The 24,723-nt window shown below is 40.2% G+C and overlaps 1 protein-coding gene across 1 annotated transcript; it reads right to left on the bottom strand.

Moving 5' to 3' along the window:
- Window positions 1-7,899: 7,899 nt before the first annotated feature.
- LOC145987959 (uncharacterized) lies at window positions 7,900-18,325 on the bottom strand. Its single transcript, XM_083122801.1, has 2 exons — window positions 17,838-18,325; window positions 7,900-8,934 (listed from the first exon to the last, which is right to left on the bottom strand). The coding sequence occupies exons 1-2, from the start codon at window positions 18,306-18,308 to the stop codon at window positions 7,900-7,902; spliced, it is 1,506 nt and encodes a 501-aa protein (XP_082978927.1). The 5' UTR covers window positions 18,309-18,325.
- Window positions 18,326-24,723: the final 6,398 nt, after the last annotated feature.

Raw genomic sequence — 24,723 nt, 5'->3', positions numbered from 1 at the left:
CTTATTTTATGTGGCCCCTCTCCCTCTTCAGGTTATTTACTACGATGAGGATGAATGATGATTAAGTGTGATTCATAAGAGAACACACATATAGAATAGACAGACATCAATGTCTATGGCGAGACTCTAATCCAGAACCTCCGATCGTGAGATCGCGAGCGGACAAATCAACGCAATTCTACCACCGAGGGGCTACAAAGTTAATAATTATTTATGTATTTAGGTAAGTTAATGGATTATTTATTTAATATATTTAGTTATATAAATACTACTATTAATTATTTAATTTGATGTGCATTGATTACTTTCTCTATGCAATCTCGTTGTTAATGAATCAAGATATCCGTTCTGTAACTCTGCAGCCAGACAATGCAACCGATGATAACTTAAACGAAGGCCCCTGACATTCTCGTCTCTTGTCTTGTTCCTTTCTTTCCATTTATGCTTTTGTACGTCAATTTTCCACCTCTTTGGAAAATAGCGACGACGATGATGATGATACGAACTGAGTAAATTTTTAAATTTATTTATTTATGCTTTGCACTTCTACAGAGGATTGAACCTCCAATTACAGAAGGCGTACACTGTGTTTGATTAATACAATAGAAATTACATGGAAATATACAAACACATAGTCATTCATTCACGTACAATACATATAACATACAACATACAACATATGTAACGCATGAGATATGTATACATTTATCTACGTACATTTAGGCAAGACGTTTATACGTAATTCACAAGTATTGCACACTGTAAATGATAACATTTATATTAAACAATCTATATTCTATCAGAGTTTCGTTTTCTATAGCACTGAATCTATTGTTCTTTAATATCTGTCAAATGGAAGTGTAAAATCTGCACATTGGTTGTTTTCAATAAGGATATTGTAACTGTGACACATTCTATTTATTGGTCAGTTTCTATATTTCTGAGTTTTTGAAATTTTAGAAATTTGACTGGAAAAACACAAAGGTAAAGGTAAAGTTTCCCGTGCATATAGCACCGTGCTATGAAGGCACATTTAGGGGATGTGGGGGCAGGACCCCACACATTCTCGATCTCGGCCATTTATTTTGGAGATGATGTGATCAGCACCATGCTCCACACTCAGGTACCCATTGATTTGAGGCTGGGTGAACCCCAGAACCACTTTATGCGGGAACAACGCCGGAAACATTCCGACCTTAGATCGCCCATTCCGGGAATCGAATACGGGTTTCCCGCGTGGCAGTCAGATGTTCTAGAACACTGCAGCTCCTTCATTCATGCTTTAAACAATGTTCGAACCGGATAACTCTAGCTCCGTAGCACCTCACGCAAACCACTCCGTCACCGATGCCGACAACCTGGGGGTAGTGATTTAAAATATTAAAGTGTTGGCTGGTGTGGATCACTCTAACCCACACCACACGGAGCCTGACTACTTCCCCTCTGAAGAGAATTCTTCACGTATAATGCAATGAACACTTAATTTCCAGCCGCACGTAATTAACTTGAATTTTGCATCCTAAATGGGAATTTCTCCTTCGTGAATAACCTCTCCTAATTGGCCCGATTGTTCTCGTTAAGTTGGCTTGATTAACTTTTCGCTCCGTCTTGGATGAAGACGCAGATTAATCTTGTACGACAAATCCTCGAGATGCCCAGAAAAGATGTAGTCAAACGCTAAACGCCAGCGATGAAAATATTATCAATCTACCACATCCCTTATCCATTCAAGCGGGGTAGTTGAGTTAACTGCACAATGATTGGTACAAATAAAACTGATCACAAGGGCTAGGATTTTCATGACTGAGCGTATTTTTCTTGGCAAGGGTGATGTGTTCCCTAAATACACTATCTACCAAGAAGTAATTGGGCACCTATGATGGTGGTTAATTTAGTGTCTAATTTGAATCATTTAGTATCATTTAGTGGGACCACTGGTGGTTGTTCGTGGCACAATGAACTCACAGGCATACTGTACAATACTAGACAATGAAATGCTCCCAACCTTGTGGCGTTTTTACGGAATGTACCCCTGTTACTTCCAGCATGACAATGTTAGGTGGCATGTTTCGGAGGCTACTATGCAGTGGTATGCCGACAACAATGTTCACCGATTGGTCTGGCTTGCACAGAGTCCTCATCTCAATCCCATAGAACACCTTTGGGAGGCATTGGACTGGCGGGTGAGGTCTCGGGAGATGCGGCCAAATTCTATTGTCCAACTGAGTGAGATCTTGCAAGAGGAATGGCGACACATTCCAATGGACGTCATCCAAACTAGTCGAGAGCATGCCTGACAGAGTGGCTGCTGTTATAGCAGCAAGAGGTGTCTCCACGAGGTTCTAACAGGGTTCGCATCACCAGACAACCATTTTGTACACGTGCCCAATTACTTTTTGGTAGATAGTGTATATAGAGATTCATATTGTGAAGAAACTAATTGAATAAGAAGATGGAAGCATATTTTGATGGATTTCCGGCCATATTCAACATATTTTCGCTTTTTAAAGAAATACACAGTAATTTTCGAAGTGGATTCGTTCTTCTTCCATGTTCACGCCAGGTTCTTTTTTGTTTTTGGACTGCACCAAAATCTTTTTCATCTTTATTTGAAAATTTACAGAAAGTATTCATTGTACGTTGCAACTCAGGGCTCATAAAGTGAACTAAAAATAGTACTTATGTGAAAATATCTCAGCACATCTTGGATATTGATTTTTTTAAACAGTCCAGTTATAAGGGCATATTTTTCAAATTATAGTGCATATTTTGTAAAATTTTAGGTCATAAAAATCATAGCCCTACTGTTCACCTACTCATACTACCCACGAACATCTACGAACCCAATCATTCTTTGCATATATGAAGGGTTGGGAAATTACACGCAAGACAAATGTCTCTACTACAAGCAAGACTCAGAAATTTGTCACATTTAATGTCGACAACGGCCGTTAAATATATAAAAATCAGTGTTCGGAAGTACCTAGTTACTAGTAACGCAGTTACAAGTAATGATTACTATTTAAATATATTCTAGCCTAGCAAAATCTTGACACCTTTAGTCAAGAGAATATGATTTAACTAAAAGAGCAAATAATAAGTTCACATGAAAGACTCGAAAGCATTCGCGTGATGTCTCTCAGGGTATGGGGTAATATCTCTCTGTTAGTTCGTCAAATAAAAATCAAAGTTAAGTTTGCACTAGGAAAAAGAAAGTCGATTTTACTTCTTTGCAAACTAAATACTTATATGCCTAACATATAATCCATGTCACTCAAAGAAATTAAACTTCTTATAATTCAACTTGATCACTCTATTCAAAAACCGAGCCCGAACTTCCAAAGTCAAGACAAAACACACTCGTAATTGCCATGACAACAGCTCTTAACAAGATCTGTATATTCAGGTAAAGTGCTCCCCTGTGCTTAGCACCACGCCATGAAGGCGTATAGGGGGTGTGGGGGTAACCCCCACATTTTCTTGATCCGGTCATGAGTGGGGGTGATGTGATCAGCATCACGCCCCTGACCGCCTTTACCCCCCAGGGTTTCCCCAGGTCCCCATGTCATTCGACGCTGGGTGGGCGCTTGGGCCGCTTCCAACGTTAGAAAAGTTTGACCTTGAGCATGGTAGTCAGACGCGTTACCGACTGAGCCACCGCGGCCAGTATATACAGGTTAGTCACTATCCTGACATTATCAGTGGTAGGCAAATTACAGAAATCAAGATTAAGGAACAATAAACATTTGTACAAGAGAAAAGATAATTAATATCAATAAATATTAGTGCAATGGGAAAGGACGTGTCAGCTATCACGTCAGGGGTCGCAGGTTCGAAACCAGGCCTAGGCAAGGGTGTTCTTTGTGAGTGTTCCATCAATTTCATCATATCACTCGTCCTCTTCTTAGCGATTAGCTAAAAGTTGCAGAAATGCAATGTAAAATAAACGAAATCAAATCAAATCAAAGATATTCTAAATGTAACTAGCTACTATTAAAAGTAAGTAACTATAACAATTACTATTTTGCTATAGAGTTAAAGTTATCAACAGTTACTTTCTTACTAAACTTAAAATGTTAACTTGAACAATTCTAATGTGGATGAGGTGCTAAAATAAAATGAATGATCATTCAACCACTCCTCAAGCACAAGTTGACTTCTTGTTCCATCATTTATTTGTTGTAATAATATAAATATATGAAGATTTTACAGTATGTACAACCAGAAATAATACTCCAGTAAGTCATTACTTATTTTTTTCATCACTATTAGCAATTTTAGATTGTGTGCGATTTGTTTACATGAAAATTTCCAGCAGAAATTAACTGTAAAACTAAATCATAGTTAAGTTTCAATTACCAGCAACTTTAAGTAAGCTACTTTATAACTGACAAGGGAGGTTATCTAAGTGTCCCCCTCCGATTTTCATGAAACGCGGCAGGTGTATAGAGGGTCCCAAAGGAAGAAATACGTTTTTGTGTTTCGGTTAAAAAAACGGTTTTAGGGGGCAACCTCCCCCCCTTCAAATGTCAAGATGAGGATAAATTGAAGTGGTGATCTGACCCCTGTGTCCCTCTCCGATTTCCATGAAACTTGGCAGGTGTATAGAGGGCCCCAAAGGAAGAAATACGTGTTTTTTTGTTTCAGCTCAAAAACTGTTTTAGGGGTCAACCCCCCCTCTCAAATGTCAAGATGAGGGGAAATTGAAGTGGGGATCTGACCCCGAAACCACGTAAATCTGGCATAGGAAGAACACGCACATATAATTGGAACACACACAGCACAGAACTGTAGGATTGTCGGTACCAAACGCAGTGCAATTGTAGAGGGATGCTGAATTCATAGACACCGTTGTTCCCGGATAAGCATGGGCATAACAATAGACGGACCAGAGCAGGGTAACGGAGCGTCGTTAGCTGAAACAAGAAAACACGTATTTCTTCCTTTGGGCCCCTCTATACACCTGCCACGTTTCATGGAAATCGGAAGGGGACACATACATAACCTCCCTTGTGAGTTACTTTTTCAATCAAGTATCTGTTGTTGGTGTAATAAAAGAATATCTACAGTTTATTCTGAGAAGTTTATTGTGCTTCTCACTCGGACGAACGAAAGTGCTACAAAAAAATATTCGAGAACCAAAACAGTTGAACATAGATAGTGCAGCTTTGCACAGACTGCAACCTATGTAGTATATTAACTCTTGAATTCCAGTTTATACTGACAAAAACACCCTACATCTGTAACTTAGTTACTTTTAATCAGTAACTTTCGAATACTCATATAATTTACACCCTACATTTTGAAAAGTGGCCATTTTGAACAATCTTCAATCTGAAGGGTTATTATTTTTCACGTCTTGCTCTGAAATGATTTATATTGTGTTGTATGCTGTGCACAGAATGGCATCTTTCGTTTAACAAAAGCCGCATTTATCATGCATAGAGTTTCCATACTAAAGATCTAAATTAGGTAGTTCAATACTGATTTATCTGTAGGAAGAGAAATGAGAACCTTTTGTGCGAAAAGTTCGATGACCTATCCACACTCACTGCGGCTGGAAAAGGAATTGATGAGAAAATGATCTTCATATTGTGCAGGAAATAAGAAAAATTGCGTCGGAAAAGAAAGTAAAAAAACAAAATGTAAAAGCCTCCCCTACTCTAAGGATATATCTCGCAGCTCCAAATCGGTACCAATGAGAAAATGATGACGGAGAACATGAACGAGATAAACTGAAGTGTCGAAAAGGGATCAGAGACCCTTTTTCATTCCCCTTAACATCTCTGGAATCATCCTGGGAATTTCTGTCTTATTTGTTTTGCTGCAGGAGCTTTCAAAGACGATCAGATTAAACTAGAAACCAGGACACGTTTTTGTTTAGGAGAGAGGGAGGCGTCCATTTCAACACAATTCCGTTTGACATTAATGACAATGCGATGTCGGCTAAAGTTTATTATATTCCTATGGAATCTGAAGGAAATAGTTCCTTATTTTTTTGTGCAGAGAGGAAACCGGAAGTTTCCAGCGGTTCCTCGGAATTCCTCATCCATACAAAGCCGGCATTGCAAAACCACGTCGGGGACGTCCCATCAGTCTTTCGCCCTTTCCCGTCATGCATACAACACTTCCGCGAAGCTGTCATCTTCGTAAAAAATGTCCCTTCAGAAATGCCAACAAACCCTACGTCACGAACGACAAACATTCATCTTTCTCATGAAAAAAAACCGGGATCAATAACATGCTAATGTGTATTGCGAGATGGTTTTCCTGGGAACGTATCCAAAGTATACACATTTCTTCCCAGCAAAAATACATGAAACCTCATTCCGATAACCTCAATTCCATTGCACATTGTTGCTGTTAGCAGACCACAGTTGTTAAATTTCTGCAACTGAGACTCTCGATTTCGGTGCTATTGTTGGGCTATTTCCGGTACGGAGAAAGGGCTGCTGACAACAATGACACTCAGCTTCCCACAGAGATGTGCTCCATATTGAAAAATATGTCCACCTCGTCAGCCAGTATAGTTACACAGAACTCCTAAATATCCTGAAGGCACTGGTCATTTGTAATTTTCAAAGATTACATTTCCACTTGGGGTTAACCACGACAAGATGCTTAGATAAAAAAAAATTAAAGAGCATTCAGAAAGGAATAGCCTGCCCAGATCAGGACTCGAACCCAGAACATATGGTGCTCAGATCGTGATTCGACCACTGAATGTGCTCGGTAGCCAAGACAGTCATCATCAATTCATCATTCATCCTCAACACCGTGATTAACCAATGAGGTGGAAAATACATACCAAATAGCTATTATGAAAACCGCAATATAAGAATGATAAATTTTCTAATACAACAAGAATAACTAATCTTACAGGAGGGCCTCCCCGATGACGCAGTGGTAGCGTCATTGCCATGTAATCTAGGGGTTTCGGGTTCGAATCTGGTGGAGGCACATAGTGGTTCGGATCCCACTTTAAACTGTAGGTCTAGTCCCGATTAGCCTTCCTGTGCATAAAGTGGGCTTAAAACACCAAATCAAATCAAATCAAAATAATCTTACAGGAAAAGTTAATCTACCTAGAACTGAAGAGAAGGTAATTTCCAATAATATGCATTTATTATAGGACACGCAGACTTGTAAAGAAAGGGACAATTAGGGATACATAGCATTCCACCAACTTGCAGGAAAAATCTTTCCAAACAATTTTAACCATAGTTTTCACCATAATCATTCCTTTACTTCAGTAACCAAATGCATTAATATTTTATCAAAAGACGATTTATAATAAATGCAACTATGTATAATTGTATTTGTATATTATTTATTCAATTTACTTAGAAAATAATCTAAAATATTTACAATGACAAGGTCTTATGTATAAAAATATAAACTTTAAATAAAGTCTGGTAATAAAAATCGAAATGTATCATAGAAGGAATCTAAAACGTAATATATTCTCAAATTACAAGATTGATTATCAGCACATAATAGTACTACAAAATGTCGTGCATTGAAAAGGTCTTGAATCAAATTGTACACATGAGAATGATTTTACATCATACTTCCAATCAATTCACAGTTGGTATCAAGAGATGGTGTTACAATATTAAATTAAGGATACATCACAATTTGAATAAGTATTAACAACGATCTTAGCATGATCAATATCATTATATGAGCTGTCAGTAGCTGCTATGTAGGTTCAGTGTGATATATATATATTTCTTTTATCACCTTCTTTTTGAGTGGAAGGTAAAGTAATTCGTACATGGGTGGAATTCGTAACGAAAGTGAAAGTTAAGATACCTGTACTTTGCAACTTACATGATCTACACGCAGAACTCATAACTCTGTAATTCCGTTAACCTCTCAATAATTATTTTCGTCCATTTACTGTTGAAACAAATTTCCCCTGTCCCCAGCATCAAGCGACAAACCATGATGATGGCCATCGTTGTCGTGATGGTCGTTTCCCCAATTCCCCCAATCTCCCCAACCCCAATCATTGTGATTTTCATCACTTTGACCTCCATGGTGTTCGTCACTGTTGCCATTATCATTGCTGTTGTTGTTTCCACCATCTTCGCCACCCTCATTGCTGTTGTCATTGCCGCCATCTTCACCGCTATCACCACTACTCCCGTTACTATTTCCACCATCTTCACCGCTATTACCACTGCTCCCGCTACTATTTCCACCATCTTCACCGCTATCACCACTACTCCCGCTACTATTTCCACCATCTTCACCGCTATCACCACTGCTCCCGCTACTATTTCCACCATTTTCACTGCTATCTCCACTGCTGTTGTCACTTCCACCATCTTCACCGCTATCACCATTCTCATTGCTGTTGTTGTTTCCGCCATCTTCACCGCTATCACCATTCTCATTGCTGTTGTTATCCTCACCTTCTCCACTGCTGTTGCCATTATCTTCATTGCTTTCTGTAGTAGAATCTGGTAACTCTGTAGTTGAATCATGTGCATCACCAGATGTCGGAGCATCAGTGGGCGTTGTAGGAGCAGCAGTGGTCGTTGTAGGAGCATCAGTGGGCGTTGTAGGAGCAGCAGTGGGCGTTGTAGGAGCAGCAGTGGTCGTTGTAGGAGCATCAGTGGGCGTTGTAGGAGCAGCAGTGGGCGTTGTAGGAGCATCAGTGGGCGTTGTAGGAGCAGCAGTGGTCGTTGTAGGAGCATCAGTGGGAGTTGTAGGAGCATCAGTGGGCGTTGTAGGAGCAGCAGTGGGCGTTGTAGGAGCATCAGTGGGCGTTGTAGGAGCAGCAGTGGGTTTAAGGGTAGTTGGAGGAGATGCTGTTGTGGGCTGTCCTGTTCCACTATCTCCATCATCCACTCCCTCAACGCTTATATTGTCGATTGCTACGACGTCATACTGCGTTCCATTTCCCAAGTTTCCATATATCCATATCTACACAAAAACGAAGATATAATGTTATTACTATATATGCAAATATATATACATAGAAAAGCTCTTTTAGGTGTTATTGGTGTGTTGAGTCGAAAACTCAATGGGTGTGTGTGTGTGTGTGTGTGTGGCCAGGTATGACTGAAAAAAGTATTTTGTATGAGAGGTGGCACATTGTGTTGGTCTATATGAATCCCCTTTCATATTGCAAAGCTCGAAAAACTGTGCTTTTTAAAAAGTAGCCACAATAATGCATAAGTATTGAAATATTTATAAGGATATTTAAGTATTTTTATCAGAGTTAACATGTCAAAGTTGCAGTTTGGAATTACTTTCAAATTGGTTAAGATATATTTTACCTCACTAGTTAAAGGTGTGTATTCATATTTCCACGGACGATACTCAATGCCGGCGCCAGAACAAAACGAATATGGAGACTGAAAGGGGAGGGGGAAATATTTTATGGAGTTCAGTCGCATTCAGCACACCCTTAAACACAATGAAAATACATATTGCGGATCTCTTTTTTATTTTTTGTTGGCGAGGAGGTAAAAGGGCGTTCGCCATCTTGCCCCTACGGTGCAGTCCTCGTAACGGGATGAAGCTGAAGAACCTTTCAAGATCTCACGTTAATAACGCCACATACTTGATACTCTTGCGCTCCAATAACCAATCAAAAGCCTAACTTCAATGTTACTACCAGAAAAGCATATATCTATACTCTGTCCCAACTATCTCTGGAGCAGGCGAACGAAAACAAGTAGTTACGCAAGACGGCTCCATCAATGGACACGTGAGAGGGAACGGGAGCGACTTCAGTTACCAGCCATTGTAACAGCGTGCACTGCTTCGCTCTGCCCACTCGATTTCCTTCCTTTCTCTGACGCTGTGCGTGGCCTTGCTCTACAGATACCTGGGACAGGGTATATACCGCGTGAGGCACCTAAAAGTACCACCTGAAATAGCGAAGAAACCAGAAACAGTAGCGATGTGAGGTTTGCGGGAAACAATAATATCAAATGGGGCTCGTAAATCGGAGGTATGGGGTGGGTCGAAAAATATCGACAAATGGGGCATCTGGAGCAAAGTCATATTTTTTTTTTAATGAAACGATATACGATAACATGCATAATATAAAAGAGCACATGCAGAGAAACACAACGCCGTTGGTCTCATGCATCTACTGCACATAGGAACGAAGATATGGCCATGTGAAAATATGTAAACAAACTAACAAGTGGCCCACTTGACCGTCAGTACCACGGCATGTACAAATATGAGATGTCGGAAGCCATTGGACAAGATGAAGACAGAACGTGTTAAAGAAGAAAAAATACAGTAGACATCGTCAGCACCATGTATTTGACAGTGTTACAGCATAATGAAAATGACAGTATGTCGAAGAACCACTGCGTAAGAAGCGAAAACCTGTCAAAGTGTGTGTTCAAAGTGGTGGTCGTCAGCTGCGATACAGGCAACGAGGCGCCCACGCAAAGATCGTTGCACAGAATGTAGCATCTCGTAGGGAATGTCCCTACAGGCCGTGTTATGCGGTGTTGCATATCCTCTGGAGTTGTTGGCACATCCCGGTAGACAATGTCCTTCAGCTTTCCCCACAGGAAAAAGTCTAACGGTTACAAATCTGGGGAACGAGCCGGCCATTTGACAGGCCCTCCACGTCCAATACAACGATTTACAAATGTATTTTCCACACATGCTGTAGCGCATCTTGCACTGTGAGCTGGACACCCGTCATGTTGGTACCACATTTCCCTCCTTGTCTGAAGTGGTATGTCCTCCAATAGTACAGGCAGTTCATGTTGTAAAAACTGTATGTATCGGTCAGCATTCAGTGTCCCTTGTATAAAAAAAGGGCCAATGAGATGTTCACCCACTATACCACACGTTCACACTCCATGGGCGCTGGCGTTCCACTTGGCGAAGCAAATGTGGATTTGTCACCGACCAATAGTGCATGTTCCTTAGATTGACATTTCCATGATTGGTAAAAGTTGCCTCGTCAGTGAAGAGGATACGTGACAAATCGGGTGTGTCGTGTCGTAACATCCATGTGCAAAACCGAACACGGTCCACAAAATCATTCCCGTGAAGTTCCTGATGGAGGGAGATATGATATGGGTGAAACTTGTGTGTGTGCAGAATGCGCAATACACTTCGCTGACTCATCCCAGCATCCCTGGCAATTTCACGGGAGCTAACGTGCGGATTCACAGCAACAGCGGCGAGAACATTTGTTGCACCTGCCTCACCTGTAGTTGGCTTGTTCCGCACACGTGCTCGTGGTGTTACACTTCCGGTGTCTCTTAATTTAATAAATAACTTACCAAACAGACGTCGAGATGACTGTCGTCTGTCCGGATATCTCTCTGCGTACACAAGGTAGGCTTCTGAGACATTCTTTCGGCATTCCCCATAAATCAGGATCATGTCCGCTTTTTCTATGTTTGTGAACACCATAATCTTCGCTCTTACCACTACGACTGCTTGCTATGAACTAACACGATCTCGTGGACCTGCTATCAAAAACTTGCTCTGCGTAAAGGCAGTTCTGTCAGGCACCTGAGAAATCTTACATGCCGTGGTACTGACGGTCAAGTGGGCCACTTGTTAGTTTGTTTACATATTTTCACATGGCCATATCTTCGTTTCTATGTGCAGTAGATGCATGAGACCAACGGTGTTGTGTTTCTCTGTGTGTGTGCTCTTTTATATTATGCATGTTATTGTATATCGTTCCATTAAAAAAAATATGACTTTGCTCCAGATGCCCCATTTGTCGATATTTTCCGACACACCCCATACCTCCGATTTACGAGCCCCAGTTGATATTATTGTTTCCCGCAAACCTCACATCGCTACTGTTTCTGGTTTCTTCGCTATTTCAGGTGGTACTTTTAGGTGCCTCACGCGGTATACATGCACAATGCGGCAACCACAGTTGTTAGTATACATTGGATCGGGTTGGCTAACCAGGACATGTATAAGCGAGTCACGACAATTATTCTTTCTGGAATAAATTGGTCCATCAATCCGATAAGAGAACAAACAGTGGTAGGAGGAAATACATACATATAGCTTTGAGTATCCTGAGTTTTCTTTCTGCTTTTGACAAAAAATATATTAACATTCGATTATCACCTCTCTCATCGAAATCTTATACCAAATTCTAGATGGCAGCACTATAAAATAATTTAACTATTAACCGAACATTAAGACTAAACTTCTATTTGTACAATGTGAACATGGAAAAAGAACATATTAATTGAATGTTTGAAAGTTAAGCAAACATATATGGTTTTAATATAATATTAATGAAAATTCGTGGTCAAGAATTCAACCATATGTAAGTGAAATTTTAGAACATTTCTTCCTATTAGGTGAAGGTTGCATCTGAATTGAAGTTGCATTTGGAATCTAGTGTTACAAAGATCCTCTTCCATATACTCTATTGAAAGGTTTTGACGTGCAGATTCCGAATATTCAATCGCTTTCACTCTAGCTCAATTAGGGGCAGAGCGTCTGTTTGAAATTTTTTTGGGTTTTATGGAATTTTCTACTTTTTCTTTTTTCTTTTTCTTTTCTTTCGAAAATTTAAAATCGCCATATCTCTATTCCTAATTGAGCTAGGAGCATGGTTGATAGCTCGTTGGACTTGGAATGAAGTCCTCTTTCCGATTCTACAATACAAAATTGGGATTTCCATTTAACATTTTACAGTTACCTACAAGGTGCGGAGGTGGGGAATCAAGTGTGATATCATTGAATAGCTTTCTTTCACTTATTAAACACGATTTTTTTCGTTTTCCGATTCGATGTGTATTTCTCACGATATGTGACCGTTCCGGGACTTTTGTACCACCCGGTATATCTAATCGAGCGTTCATTTCGCAGTTAAGTTGCAGCCTGTGCTTTTTCCCTAACTCTTCACACTGGTAACCTAGGAAGGGGTAGGAGAATAGCTGAATACTTTTATGTACACCCTGTACTATGGCGAACATACGGTTAAGGGTCTTGTGATAAAAATGGCCATTACTTTCGTCTTTCATGTGAAGGGGTGATGAGTTCTGGACGCCAATCCCGATGAGTATCTAGAGTATCAATGTTCAAGAGGACATTTGCTGAAACTGTTTTATAATAAGTAGTTTACTATGGAGTAACAAATCAGAACTTCAATACACTCGCCATGACCCTCAAAATAAATCACAAGATATTGTATTTAACGTAAAAGAGCAGATATTCAAGAGATCGTGTAACATGAAAATGTTTCACAGATAAGTGTATCGAGATTCGAAGTTCTTGATATAAATCAAAAGCGGCAGATAAGGAATGACATCTGCTCCAGTTTACCACTTAACAAAACTATATACACCATGACCATATCTTTGGATAGCATACGATAAAAATCTCAGCGAAAATTGCCCGGTGCACGTTTCCGATATGCGCCATTCGCTGAAATATTTCTAAATTACAATGTCATGCTTCACATAACGATATTCGCAAATAGTGACATGATAAAAGAAAGTTAAGTCACGCCCTAGGTTAATGTTAACGTATCTAGTCTTATGATTTCACGTGAAAATTTGTGGTGTTCGGTGCTGCCAAAATACATCTGATAATATTCGCCTGCAGAAGTGGTGCCGTGGAAACAATCGCTGTCAAGACAATTGAAAGTTTATATCATTCTCCAGCATCTCTTTTGCACGTGTGGAGGACAGTAAGAGCTCCGTGCGGCGCGAACTTTCCGCCTGCACACGACCTGAAGACCAATTAGCAGCACATAAGTGGGGGAGTCCATTGTGCCGAGAGGTAAAATTTTGCTGTCGGGAAGGGCTTTTCACGGAACCACCACCTGCTTCTTCCGCCGTGATTCTCACTGCACAAACGTGACCGACAAAGACTTCTGCTTCGCTCATTTTCTCGGTTTTGTCCTTCCTATAAAGCTACAGTACCGCTGCTCACTCTGCAGTTCACACGTACGCTCTTCCACAAATATGACGGGCAGAGTAGGCCTCGGTTACACAAAACTATAGCCGCTCCGATGAAATACTTTGAGGGACGGACTCGTGATTTGAGGGAAGAAGGTTGGTATAATTGTTCTTTCTTGTGTCTCTTCATCATCTAATCATCATTCATCGTCATCAGCGAGATTAGCCAAAATGTGGTGGAAAGTGATGTTAAGACAACTAAATTTTGAATTTTACGTCCAACGTAGAAACATGTAAATTATGTACACATTTTTATAGGGTACAAAATTGAGTACCGTCTTCCCATTACTAACCCTGAAAACGATTCTTCCATATGAACAGCACAAATGAAATTGTCTCACCTGTTTTGTAATATTATACTTCCTTGCAATAGGAAAGTAATAATTGATAAACATTATGTAAAAATATACATTTTACACTTGTACTTTTTCATTTGTTGGAAGTATCGACACAAATACACATGTATCCTTGTAAAGAGAAGAATTTTTAATCATTCTTTTCTGATCACAATGACACACGTGTATTTGTGTGGTTACACACAAAATGTACATTTTTATTAACGTTGCACATTTAGGAAATATATAAGCAACATGTAATAAATTGCAAAGCAATTATTATTGGAAATAAAAACATTAACATAAAGATGTCATTTTTGACGCTATGCTTTCTTATTTCTTCTCATTTTGTTTTACAATTTACACACATTGCTAATATTTCATTCTACTTTTCTCCTGTGCAGCACGAATGTGATTTTTGCATCAATACTATAAACGTTTTTCTAGCAGGCCTCATCTCCAGGAAGCTGTCAACTCGGGGCAATCCCCGGCACCTACCGACCTGTTGGGTGAGATGAGTCAAGGCAAGGATACTATAAACCTTTTCCTGCTTCCCCCAAAATAGGCAACAGTTAGGCTGGATAGTTCGATGAACTAACCGATCCCCAACTAAAAGAAAAATGTTGAGGAACGAATAAATTAAAATTCAAACAAAGTACAAACTTGGCCTTCATAATTAATATAACACAGAATATTCTTATGGCTACACAGACAATCTTAATAAAATAATTCATTTACCAGTGTTTAAAAGACTAGAAATTAGCTTGTGTAAACAACAAAGATACTATACTGACCAAATTTGCTTATTTTGATTAAGATACTGGAACAGAACGTCATCTGGTGAGATACTTATAGTTAATATTTTACTTTAGAGTGATCGACTGATAATTTGAAACAAATTATTCCAAATCATTATTTTGTGTACGAGCTCCAGTCTTTTGTGGGGCTATTTTATCGAGTAACCCTACACAAGCATTCAATGATTTGAACGTACTGTAAACGTACACGTGATTAGCCGAAGGTAAAGCTAGTAAAGACATTGAATTATACGAGTTGTCAACCCATACCTATTCTAACACACTGGAACTCAGTGCAGAATTTGAGTGAAATAATTCCATTACTAATCAACATGTAGCTGCTTGGAACTGCTCTACCGAGGCAAGAAAAATCCTTTGGCACTGTCGTCGAATTTTCAAACCTAAATGAGCGAGGGTGATGCAATCAGCTGCTTGCTTTGTCATCCTGTCCCTGCCTTGCCAAATGTGGGGAGTTCTTGAACGCACCTCATTGCCAAGTGTATTTGTCACAATGAAGGAGAGAATAGTGCAGAGCGAAAGTACAGTAGTAATATTTAACGTTGTTGAATTTTTGGACAACGAAACATGGGAGGTAGTTATAAGCATGGCAACACGAGGGCAATCGGTACCAGTGGCGTAGCATGGGCATTTCGGGTGGGAACGCCAAGTCCGAAGGAAAGGTCGGCCCTTTTTTGGTTAATAATTTACTTATGGAATTAGTCGCCACAGGTGTTGTTTATTTGCCTGAAGTCAACTGGGTTTGCAATAAAGCATCATCATCCATGCAGTTTTTAGCTAGAAAATTAGATGCCTCACTATGCAACAAATGTTTTGAACTCTGGTGTTTTATACCTTTCGGCATGACACAAATCATTATAAAACCTACCTGAATCACAAGCCTCTGGACAACAGTAGACGTCGTTGTTGTGAATGATCCAACTAATGATTGATTTGGTTTATTTTACTTCGCTTTTCTACCACTTTTGGTTAATCGCGAATATGAATATGAGTGATGATGATATTGATGAAGGGACACTCACAAAGAACACCCGTGCTCACCCCGGGATTCGAATCAGGGGCCTCTGTCGTCTTGGCGCGCTGTGCAAAACACTCTGACACGGAGGTGGGCGGATGATCCAACTATCGTACACTCTACTAACGTAACAGTGCCGATTAGTAATTCAGACCACTGTTTATTACGTCTTGAGAATGTTGATAAACATTTTAAAATAATTTTGTCCAGAGATGTTAAGAGTTTTCAAATGAATGCTAAACATTTCCATTGACACAATATTAAGCAGTTACATAATAACGAAAAAATAATAACCCGCAAAACTATTTTTTTTATTAAGTGGTAGAGCAGCCACAGGCTGAACTTCTACCACGAGGACTTGAGCAACTTATTTGACAAAAACTGTGTTGATCTTTTAGTTTTTAATGCACATCGCTGTTCGCGCGATAAATTATACAATGCAGTGGCAATTAAGAAGTGCTATATTTCAGTTTGGTAAAGTTACGTCAGTCAATATTGCGTATTGTAGCAACACATAGCACGAGTGGCACGAGCGGCACGAGCGCGAAGAACCGGGTAGGAATTCTACCACTGTCGTCTGCTTCAGAAGGCAGGAAGGGTCACGTGAACCAATCACGTAGCCCTCTGCTACATACGCTGGCGTAAGAGAGAGCATTTGGGCGCGTGCTGTAGAGATCCAAGCTTTCCCTCCAGATAGACAGCAAGGAATATAGGGTCCTGTACGCCGAACCTGCTCGGCGTCCGACCAGGAAAGGCATTGAAAAAAAATGCTAGAACTAGTGTTGTTAGTGGAGCGTTGTAAGCGGATCGCGAGAAATAGCTATTATAATGCCATGAAGGTCAGACATATATGAAATTAGTCAAGATTTACTTTATATTTACAGCATTTACGCATTTTTTAAATATTAAATCTGGGAACGCCTTGCGTACGGGCGTACTATAACGCTACGCCACTGGTCGGTACAATGTAAGTGGATTGTTTTCGTCTGCGGCGAAAAAATTTTAGTTCGCGAGTTGTTCGCGGTCTTTCTTTTCTTGATACGAATGTAAATTACAAGAAGGAATTATCAAAAGAACACTTGTTCTACTCATAACCTGTTCCATGTTACATTCAGCAAGAAAGAGGTGACATTTGTTTCTTACCTTACAAGACTAATTGCTTTAAAAAAATGGTTGAATGTATACTTTAAATTAGCTTTGCATGGAACTTTTTAATTATAAATCGCCCATATGTATGTGCTGTTATCGCGATCGAAATGTTTGAAATCTACGCTCTTCATATGTCAAAAAAGCTACGTCCATTTGTGTCCCCTGTGAAAGAGAAAGGGACATTGAAGAGATGAGAGATAGAGAAATACAAAGATATTAATGGAGAAAAAAGGGATGAAGAGAAAGAGGGAGAAAAACAGAGCGAAAAAGAGAAAACGAGAGAAAGAGATTAAGATAGAGGAAAGAATAGACAGGGAAGAGAGAAAGGATATAAGAATTGTGAAAGTAGAGAGACAAAGTGAAAGAAAGCAGAGATGGAGGCATAAAACGAAAGAGAACAAGCAGAAAAAAGAAATAGAGTGAGTGAGAAGGAGATAAATATGAAGAATAAAGGCTGAAGAAGAATTTTTAGTAGGGAGGATTGAAAGATGTTTGTATTGTGAAGAAAATCAAATCATAAAGAAGAAGAAGAAGAGAGAGAGAGAGATAGAGAGAGAGATATAGAGAGGTAGATTTACCAACTTACTTGAATGGGTTGATTTATTCCTGCGGGTATGTCAGCAGAGGCTCTGATGAAGCGATTATTGTCAATGCTGGACTCTGCGTAGAGGTTGAGAAGCTGGTACTGTATTCCGGAGACCTTCCCCAGGTAATATACTTGCACTCCATTGGCTTGTGGAAGCGCCGACCTCGTCCAATAATCCAGCAAGACCTTCCCTCCATTGGGCACATTCAACCATTTGGTCAACATGGCGGCCCCTCCTGAAACCTGACGTAGCAGATCGACAACGGCCAGCCCTTGGCCTCCATCTAAAGGTTTCGGAACAGGCAAAGCGACCAAACTTTCCAACTGATCGTACGTTGTCCGTCTCCACAACACAGTGTTGTATTCGTTCTGTTCAAGATCTCCAAGATCATCCTCGAAATCATAGTGCAGCGAGGTTGCCGAGATGGCAGCACTGCAGAGGCAACTTATTATAACGGCTGCGAGCAACATCTGTGCGATGTGATCTGTGAACGTCAAATTGAACTGTTGAAGACACGCGTGCTACATATCTTTATACAAACCAGCTTATCAGCTGAGGGGTCAAGTTCAGATATCCGATAGCAAGAACTGGTCAAGCACTTGAAGAGAATGACAGCTCTTTTCTTCGTTGCAAGTGGGCAACGCCAGTGTGACGTAACGCTTACTTAGTATTGTGGAAAAATCCTGTTTGATTCTTAATGTTGCGAAGTAGCTTTCTCGTGTATCGGACACTTTTATCAATTAAAAACAATACTTAACTAATTTCCGGAATAAGTCAACGTGCAGTAATTAGCAGGCTTGAATCGGTACCTTTGTGTCTTTCACAATGACGCACTTATTGAACTTTAAGTTTCTCGGTACAATGGAAGGGGAGTATAAACGTGACATAGTAATCTCGCCTTACCTTCTAGTGCGTCTCGTTACTTTATATAGCAAACTTGTCTAATATTGATCGAAGTGCACGTAAGACAAAACTGCTGCATAAAAAGCGGTACAGTGGGATGTACAAATACTGCTCAGCAAATTGTCCATGACTATTATCATTATATATGACTATGTTCATTATAATTGAATTGTTTGTAAGAAATGCATTTTTACGAATACTCATGCACAGATTGTCAGCAACTTGTTTGGTGTTTTCTTTCAATTCTTGACTATATACAAAACAGCTCTTTTCAGTTCTTACGTCGTGCGCTCTAGAAGCTGGCAGGGGAAGTGGGGAGCGGGGAACATGCCGCTGACCAACCAGAGAACAGGCCACCTAGCGGTGGAGCAAAGAATTACGCACTTGCGGGAGGAAGCTGCAGCGCTAACTTCGTTCTGCACGTTGCTGTGTTGCCAATTCACAGCGTTGCTGATGGTCTTTTGCCCCAGTGTTGATTCCTATTTGTTATGAGCGGAATGTAGGAATAACATACGTGGGAGTAATTGTTGTCGCGTCGTGTATTGCCTAACTGCATTGTTTCTTCGATAAACGTGTATGTGGCATGTGATGTGACGTTTATTTGTACTCTCGCTGTTCCATTGGGAGCTTTGTGTTTATCAACGCAGTAAGTATCGTACGATGGCGAACAGGAAGGAGGTAGTTCGTAGCCAAGGCAGGAAAATAATCAGTAGGGTTCATGGATATTTTCAAAAGGAAGCAGAAAACAGTGGTCCCTTGGTAAGTGTGCACAAAGTGCAACAGAGAGTATCGGAAGCTTGTGGAGTGACGCGAACTGTGCAGCATATTGTTAGGGAAGGCAAAGACAGTCTTGAGGCGTCGGGTTCCACGTCATTTGAATCACCGCGCAAACGAATCAAAAGGAACAGTATCAGAAAGGCAATCGACGGTTGCGATAAAGATATAACAAGAAGAATTATCCTCGGGTATTATGTAAAGGGTGAATATCCAACACTGAACAAGTTTTCGTTGATTTGCATACACAAATAAGCTTTCGGTGGGGAGTTTCGTCGTTGTGGAGGATACTGAAGTATATGGGGGGGGGGTTCAAGTACAAAAAGAGCAATGACGGTAGACGATTTCTGATGGAGAAAGCCGATATAGTTACAACCAGAGTAACGTTTTTGCGAAAAATGGATCTTCTAAAAAATAAGGAACCTTTGCCCTATATAGGTATTTCATTTAGATGAAACGTACATACATCAGAATTACGCTCCAACAAAAATCTGGCAAAATAAAGAGGGTACAGGGGGTTTAAAAGTGCCCGTGGGTAAAGGTGGGCGCATTATTGTATGTCACGTAGGTTCCAGTCACACTGGTTTTCTACAGGAATGTAAATTAGTTTTCAGTGGTTTTTGCAGTTTTTAGATACGCTTGACGAAAGGAACATCAAAGACGCAGTGATTGTAATGGACAATGCTAGCTACCATTCGGTTTGGTTGGAAAGAATTCCTACAACGTACACTTGATATCATACACTTATCGGTATTCTACTGACCACAAGATGGGGATAATACGCATTCTCAGGCCATACGCGAACAATGAAACGTCTGTATTTCATGGTTCTTTCGATTTCAACTCACCTTTCCCGCTACTCTGGCAACGCTGCAGTCTCTCTCTCTAACCGGCCTGTCTCGTTGCGCTGGATAGGTCGTTTCCCCGCTCTCCACTTCCCCTGCCAGCTTCTAGAGCGCACGCCGTAACAACTGAAAAGAGCTATAGTATTGAATCCAGCCACTCCTTCGGGGAGGATATCAAACTTCACTGGGCATCGAATTATAATAATAATAAAAAACAATACTAATATTTTTTTTAAAAAAAATCTCTTATATCTGAAATGTAATTAAATTGAAGTAAATGAAGGGTAAATTTCGATTAAACTACATAAGCTTGTCAAAACCATTCAAGAGCAAATTGTTGAATTTCGTTACAACAATAGAATCTCACATTACACCAGTCCTGTCAGCCCTGCCACTTTGCACGTGCCCATTGTTGAGTTTCAATGAAAAGGAATTTTTTTACATATTGTTAGTTAGCATTTATCGAAACGTACGATATTTAAATTCGTTTATTATTTTTACTTTTAATTATAAAGAAGACAATCGGTGCTTATTATTACAAAAAAGTAAAGAAAAAATAAGTACGTTCTACGTTAAATTAAATTGAAAGAAAGGCTCTGTCAGGTTATTGAAATTTTTTGAGGGTGTTCTATTTTCGGAGGGAAATTTTTCCCAGGCCACGCCCTGAATTCATCACTGTTCTTAACGCTTTCACTGTGTAAAACAAATAGAATAATCCTGGCGATGGGCAATTTGCTTGTAGCATTAAACTGTATCACTAAGCGAGGCGATGGCAGACACGGAGAACCCTATTTTTATGCATTGATTTGATTTAGTTTATTTTAATTCGCGTTTTGTGCCTCTTGGCTAATTTGCGAAGATGGGGATGAGTGATGAAATGATGAATTTGATGAATGGACAGTCACAAACAACCATGTCCGAGCGGGATTCGAACTCGGAACCCTTGGCGTCGCAGCCGAATGTGCTAACCACTCGGCTACAGGGCCCGGCCTATTTTTATGCATAAACTGAGTACTCATGTGAACATCCATGTGATTTCTAGTAAGTAGGCACGTGGAGTCTGACCAGTTGCAATCCGCATCTAACCATATCTGACAGCGCTGAAGTTCGCTTCTGTTGGATCCCGAGTCACGTGGTTATCAACGGTAATGCGGGTGATGCTGCTGTTGCTGTCCATCTTCTGCCAGTCAGGGACCTGCAGAATGTGTTTCGTTCTTCCCTTCTTGACACGTGGCAGGACGAGCGGAAACGCTCTGCGTTATCGAACATACCAATAGTGCCTGGCGTTTCTCCTACAGTCCCTTCAGTAGAGAAGGCTTCGCATTGGACACAGCCGTCTTACACATTCAGCAAGGGCTGAATCTTCCGCTGTGCCTTGTTTGAAACGTTTTAGTTGATGAAAAGATTCAAACGTCACTCTCATCTTCATGGTAGAAGTCACTTTCCACAACTCACCTGGCTGATGTCTCGTGAGAATCTTTTCATTATTTGTCTCCAGGAAAGCTTCAAGACTTAAGTATTCGGAACATCGTTATTGAATGTGCCCCGACAAACTTTTCATCTTCCATACTTCTTGGTATGATGAAACAGTATTTTAACGAATGTTTTTAGCTTTTTCATAAGCACAGGTGTTTTACACAGTCCCTGAGGAAATTTTTAATGTCCCTCTTACATTTTTAATGTCTTCTTATGCCCTTTGAAGGCCCCTTTAAAACCTTTCTCAAGAGTCTTTTTTTAAACTTTCAGGTAGGGATTTTACACAAGGGGACTTTTCCTCGTATACTTTGAAGGGTGTAAATTGACCCTACATGCCGAAGTACGCAAACATTTTAAACCCATTCATTCATCGACCCAGGATGTCGGTTGAGGAAAGATCGTCACTGCCGAGATAACTTTAAACAAAGACTCAACCCGTATATCTCTTTATGCATGATAAAATATTGGAATTTAAATAACGGATGTGTCTCGTTTTTGTAAATTAACAGGCCAACCGTTAAATTTTAACGTTACAATACTGCACATTTTACAATAACTTGTAACAGTGTAGGAAAATTTTATCTACGTTGTAGGTGACTACTTCCATAAACAATTCGTAGACGACGTGTCTCCACTACCGATCTCCTCCTTGATCTTCCTACGGGTCCCTCGCCATCACGTTTCCCAACAAGGCACCTTTTATCCAATCACCATGCACTCACAAGTCCTACCCGATGGCGCAATGATAGCGTCGTCGCCTCGAAATCAAGGGGTCCTGGTTGATTGATTTGGCGTTTTAAGTCCACTTTATGCACAGAAAGGGTAATTGGGACTGAACCTACAGTTTATAGTGGGATCCGAACCACCATGTGCCTCCACCGGGTATCGAACCCGTGAACCCTTGATTACAAGTCGACGACGCTACCACTGCGCCATCGGGGAGGCTCAAGGGGCCCTGGGTTCCATACTCGGTGGTTCGGATCCTACTGTAACTGTAGGTTCAGTCCCGATTAGCCTTACTGTGCATAAATGGACTTAAAACATCAACTCAATCAATCAAAAACCATGCACTCACACCGTCGCCATTAAACTCAAAGATGGGAGTAAAGCGCGTTCAGTAACCAAACACAAAACAATTCGGTCATGATGGAACTTGAATTTAGAAACTGGACAGTCTTAAGTTGCAACAGACTTTGCCTCAACTTGAAACTACGGGAACTTAGACTGAAGGCTTGCAGAATTGCAAACGATCTTCAAGAACTCATAACACTAAATCTTCCTTCTTGAATACATTACCAGTCACCTCCCTGACCGCCTCTTTAAGCAAACTTTTCGAATTCTGCCTGTATTAATTTACAAGTATTAACATTCTTTTTCTTCCCCTAAGAGAGATACTGTACTCTATGAATTTTTCATAAAGAGTGGGCATCTCTTGACTGGTGGTATACAAGGCGATCCATTTCCCTGTACAATATACTCAATACTTTAAACTAACGGCGTATCCAAGGAAGGGGCTGATAGGACTACAGGCGTCCCCAAATCAATGTGGCAAAATGAAATTGTGAGAAAAAAAATAGGTAATTTGCAAACAGTTTCGAGGAAAATACTTATCTTAGAAAGTGCAAAATTATTCTAGAGCAATATTTTGTTGCATTCTCTCACCAACCAATATTTTTATTTTATCTGGATAGAGTGATGAGAAGGGTGACAGAAAGAAGAGGAAGAGGTATTCAATGGGATATATATAGCTGATAGGTTAGAGGGCTTGGAATTTTCTGACGATATTTTCCTCCTAGTCCAAAAATTCAAAGATATAGATTCAAAATTAAAAAAAAAAACTTGAAAAAGAAGCAAAAGGAACGGGATTGTTCTTCAATGCAAATAAAACAAAGGAGATGAGGGTAAATAACAAACAAACAAAGAAGGGCTAAAACTTTACAATATTGAGATAGAACAGGTCGACTCATTTGTATACCCACTTATTGGAGACTGGGTGAAGCAAGGAGCTGATCCACGCAGGGATATTTGCTGGAGAAATTCCTGCCTGAAATGACCAACCCCGGGGATCGAACCCGAGTCTCCCACGTGGAAGTCAAGAGGCCCTACTCACTGGACTACCGTGGCATCCATATAAATACAGACAGACAAACAAGCCCGCACAACTTATCCTATCTGCAATGAGTTCGAATTTGTTTTGAAATCAACATTATGCACAGTAAGGCTAATCGGGACTGGACCTTTAGTTGAAAGTTTGATTCGAACCACTACAAGCTTCCAATGAGTATCGAACCTTGGACCCCTTGATTATAAGGAGAAGATGTTAATTATTCCATGTACGAACCTGTTGCATATACAAGGCCGCAAGTTCACCCCTCTTCAAAATAAAATGGTTGGTATCTTACAGCTTTAAAGGAACAACATTCACTTTATGTTCATTGAAGGAGTAACAAACAAGTTTATCGCTTTGTGTGAGTACAAGAAGTATGAAAGATGGCGCCCTAGTAGAGAGTTCAAAAACTGACAGAACCGGAGACTTACAAGACATTTATACAGTAAAACCTGTCTATCCTGGAACATGATGGTTCCGAGCAACATTTTTCGTCTTAACAGTTTTCCTTCTTATACAGGGTTGACTTTAAATACAGTATACAGCGCTGCAGGAAATAATGGAAAGACAGATTTACATTTCGCATGACTTATAATGTAGAGTACTAATGCATGTACGTACATGAATAAAAATGCGAAACATTCATAAATTTCATCATATCATCACTCATCCCCATCTTCGCAAATTAGCCAAAAGTGGCACAAAAAAGTGAAGTAAAATGGACACTCACAAACATTCATGCCCATGTCAGGATTCGAACCCGGGACCCCTGGCGTCGTA

The sequence above is a fragment of the Lepisma saccharinum genome, chromosome 5, assembly GCF_977018435.1.
Source record: "Lepisma saccharinum chromosome 5, izLepSacc3.1, whole genome shotgun sequence".
Lineage (NCBI taxonomy): Eukaryota > Metazoa > Arthropoda > Insecta > Zygentoma > Lepismatidae > Lepisma > Lepisma saccharinum.
The sequence above is the reverse complement of the archived record's forward strand: the minus strand, read 5'-3'. Positions and strand labels throughout refer to the sequence as shown.

Bases quoted from the DNA above. Each gene is read 5' to 3' on its own strand.
- LOC145987959 (XM_083122801.1), bottom strand. From the start codon at position 18,308: ATGTTGCTCGCAGCCGTTATAATAAGTTGCCTCTGCAGTGCTGCCATC. The intron at 8,935-17,837 runs GTAAGTTGGTAA...GTTTTTGTGTAG, and splicing joins GAATAAATCAACCCATTCAA to ATATGGATATATGGAAACTT.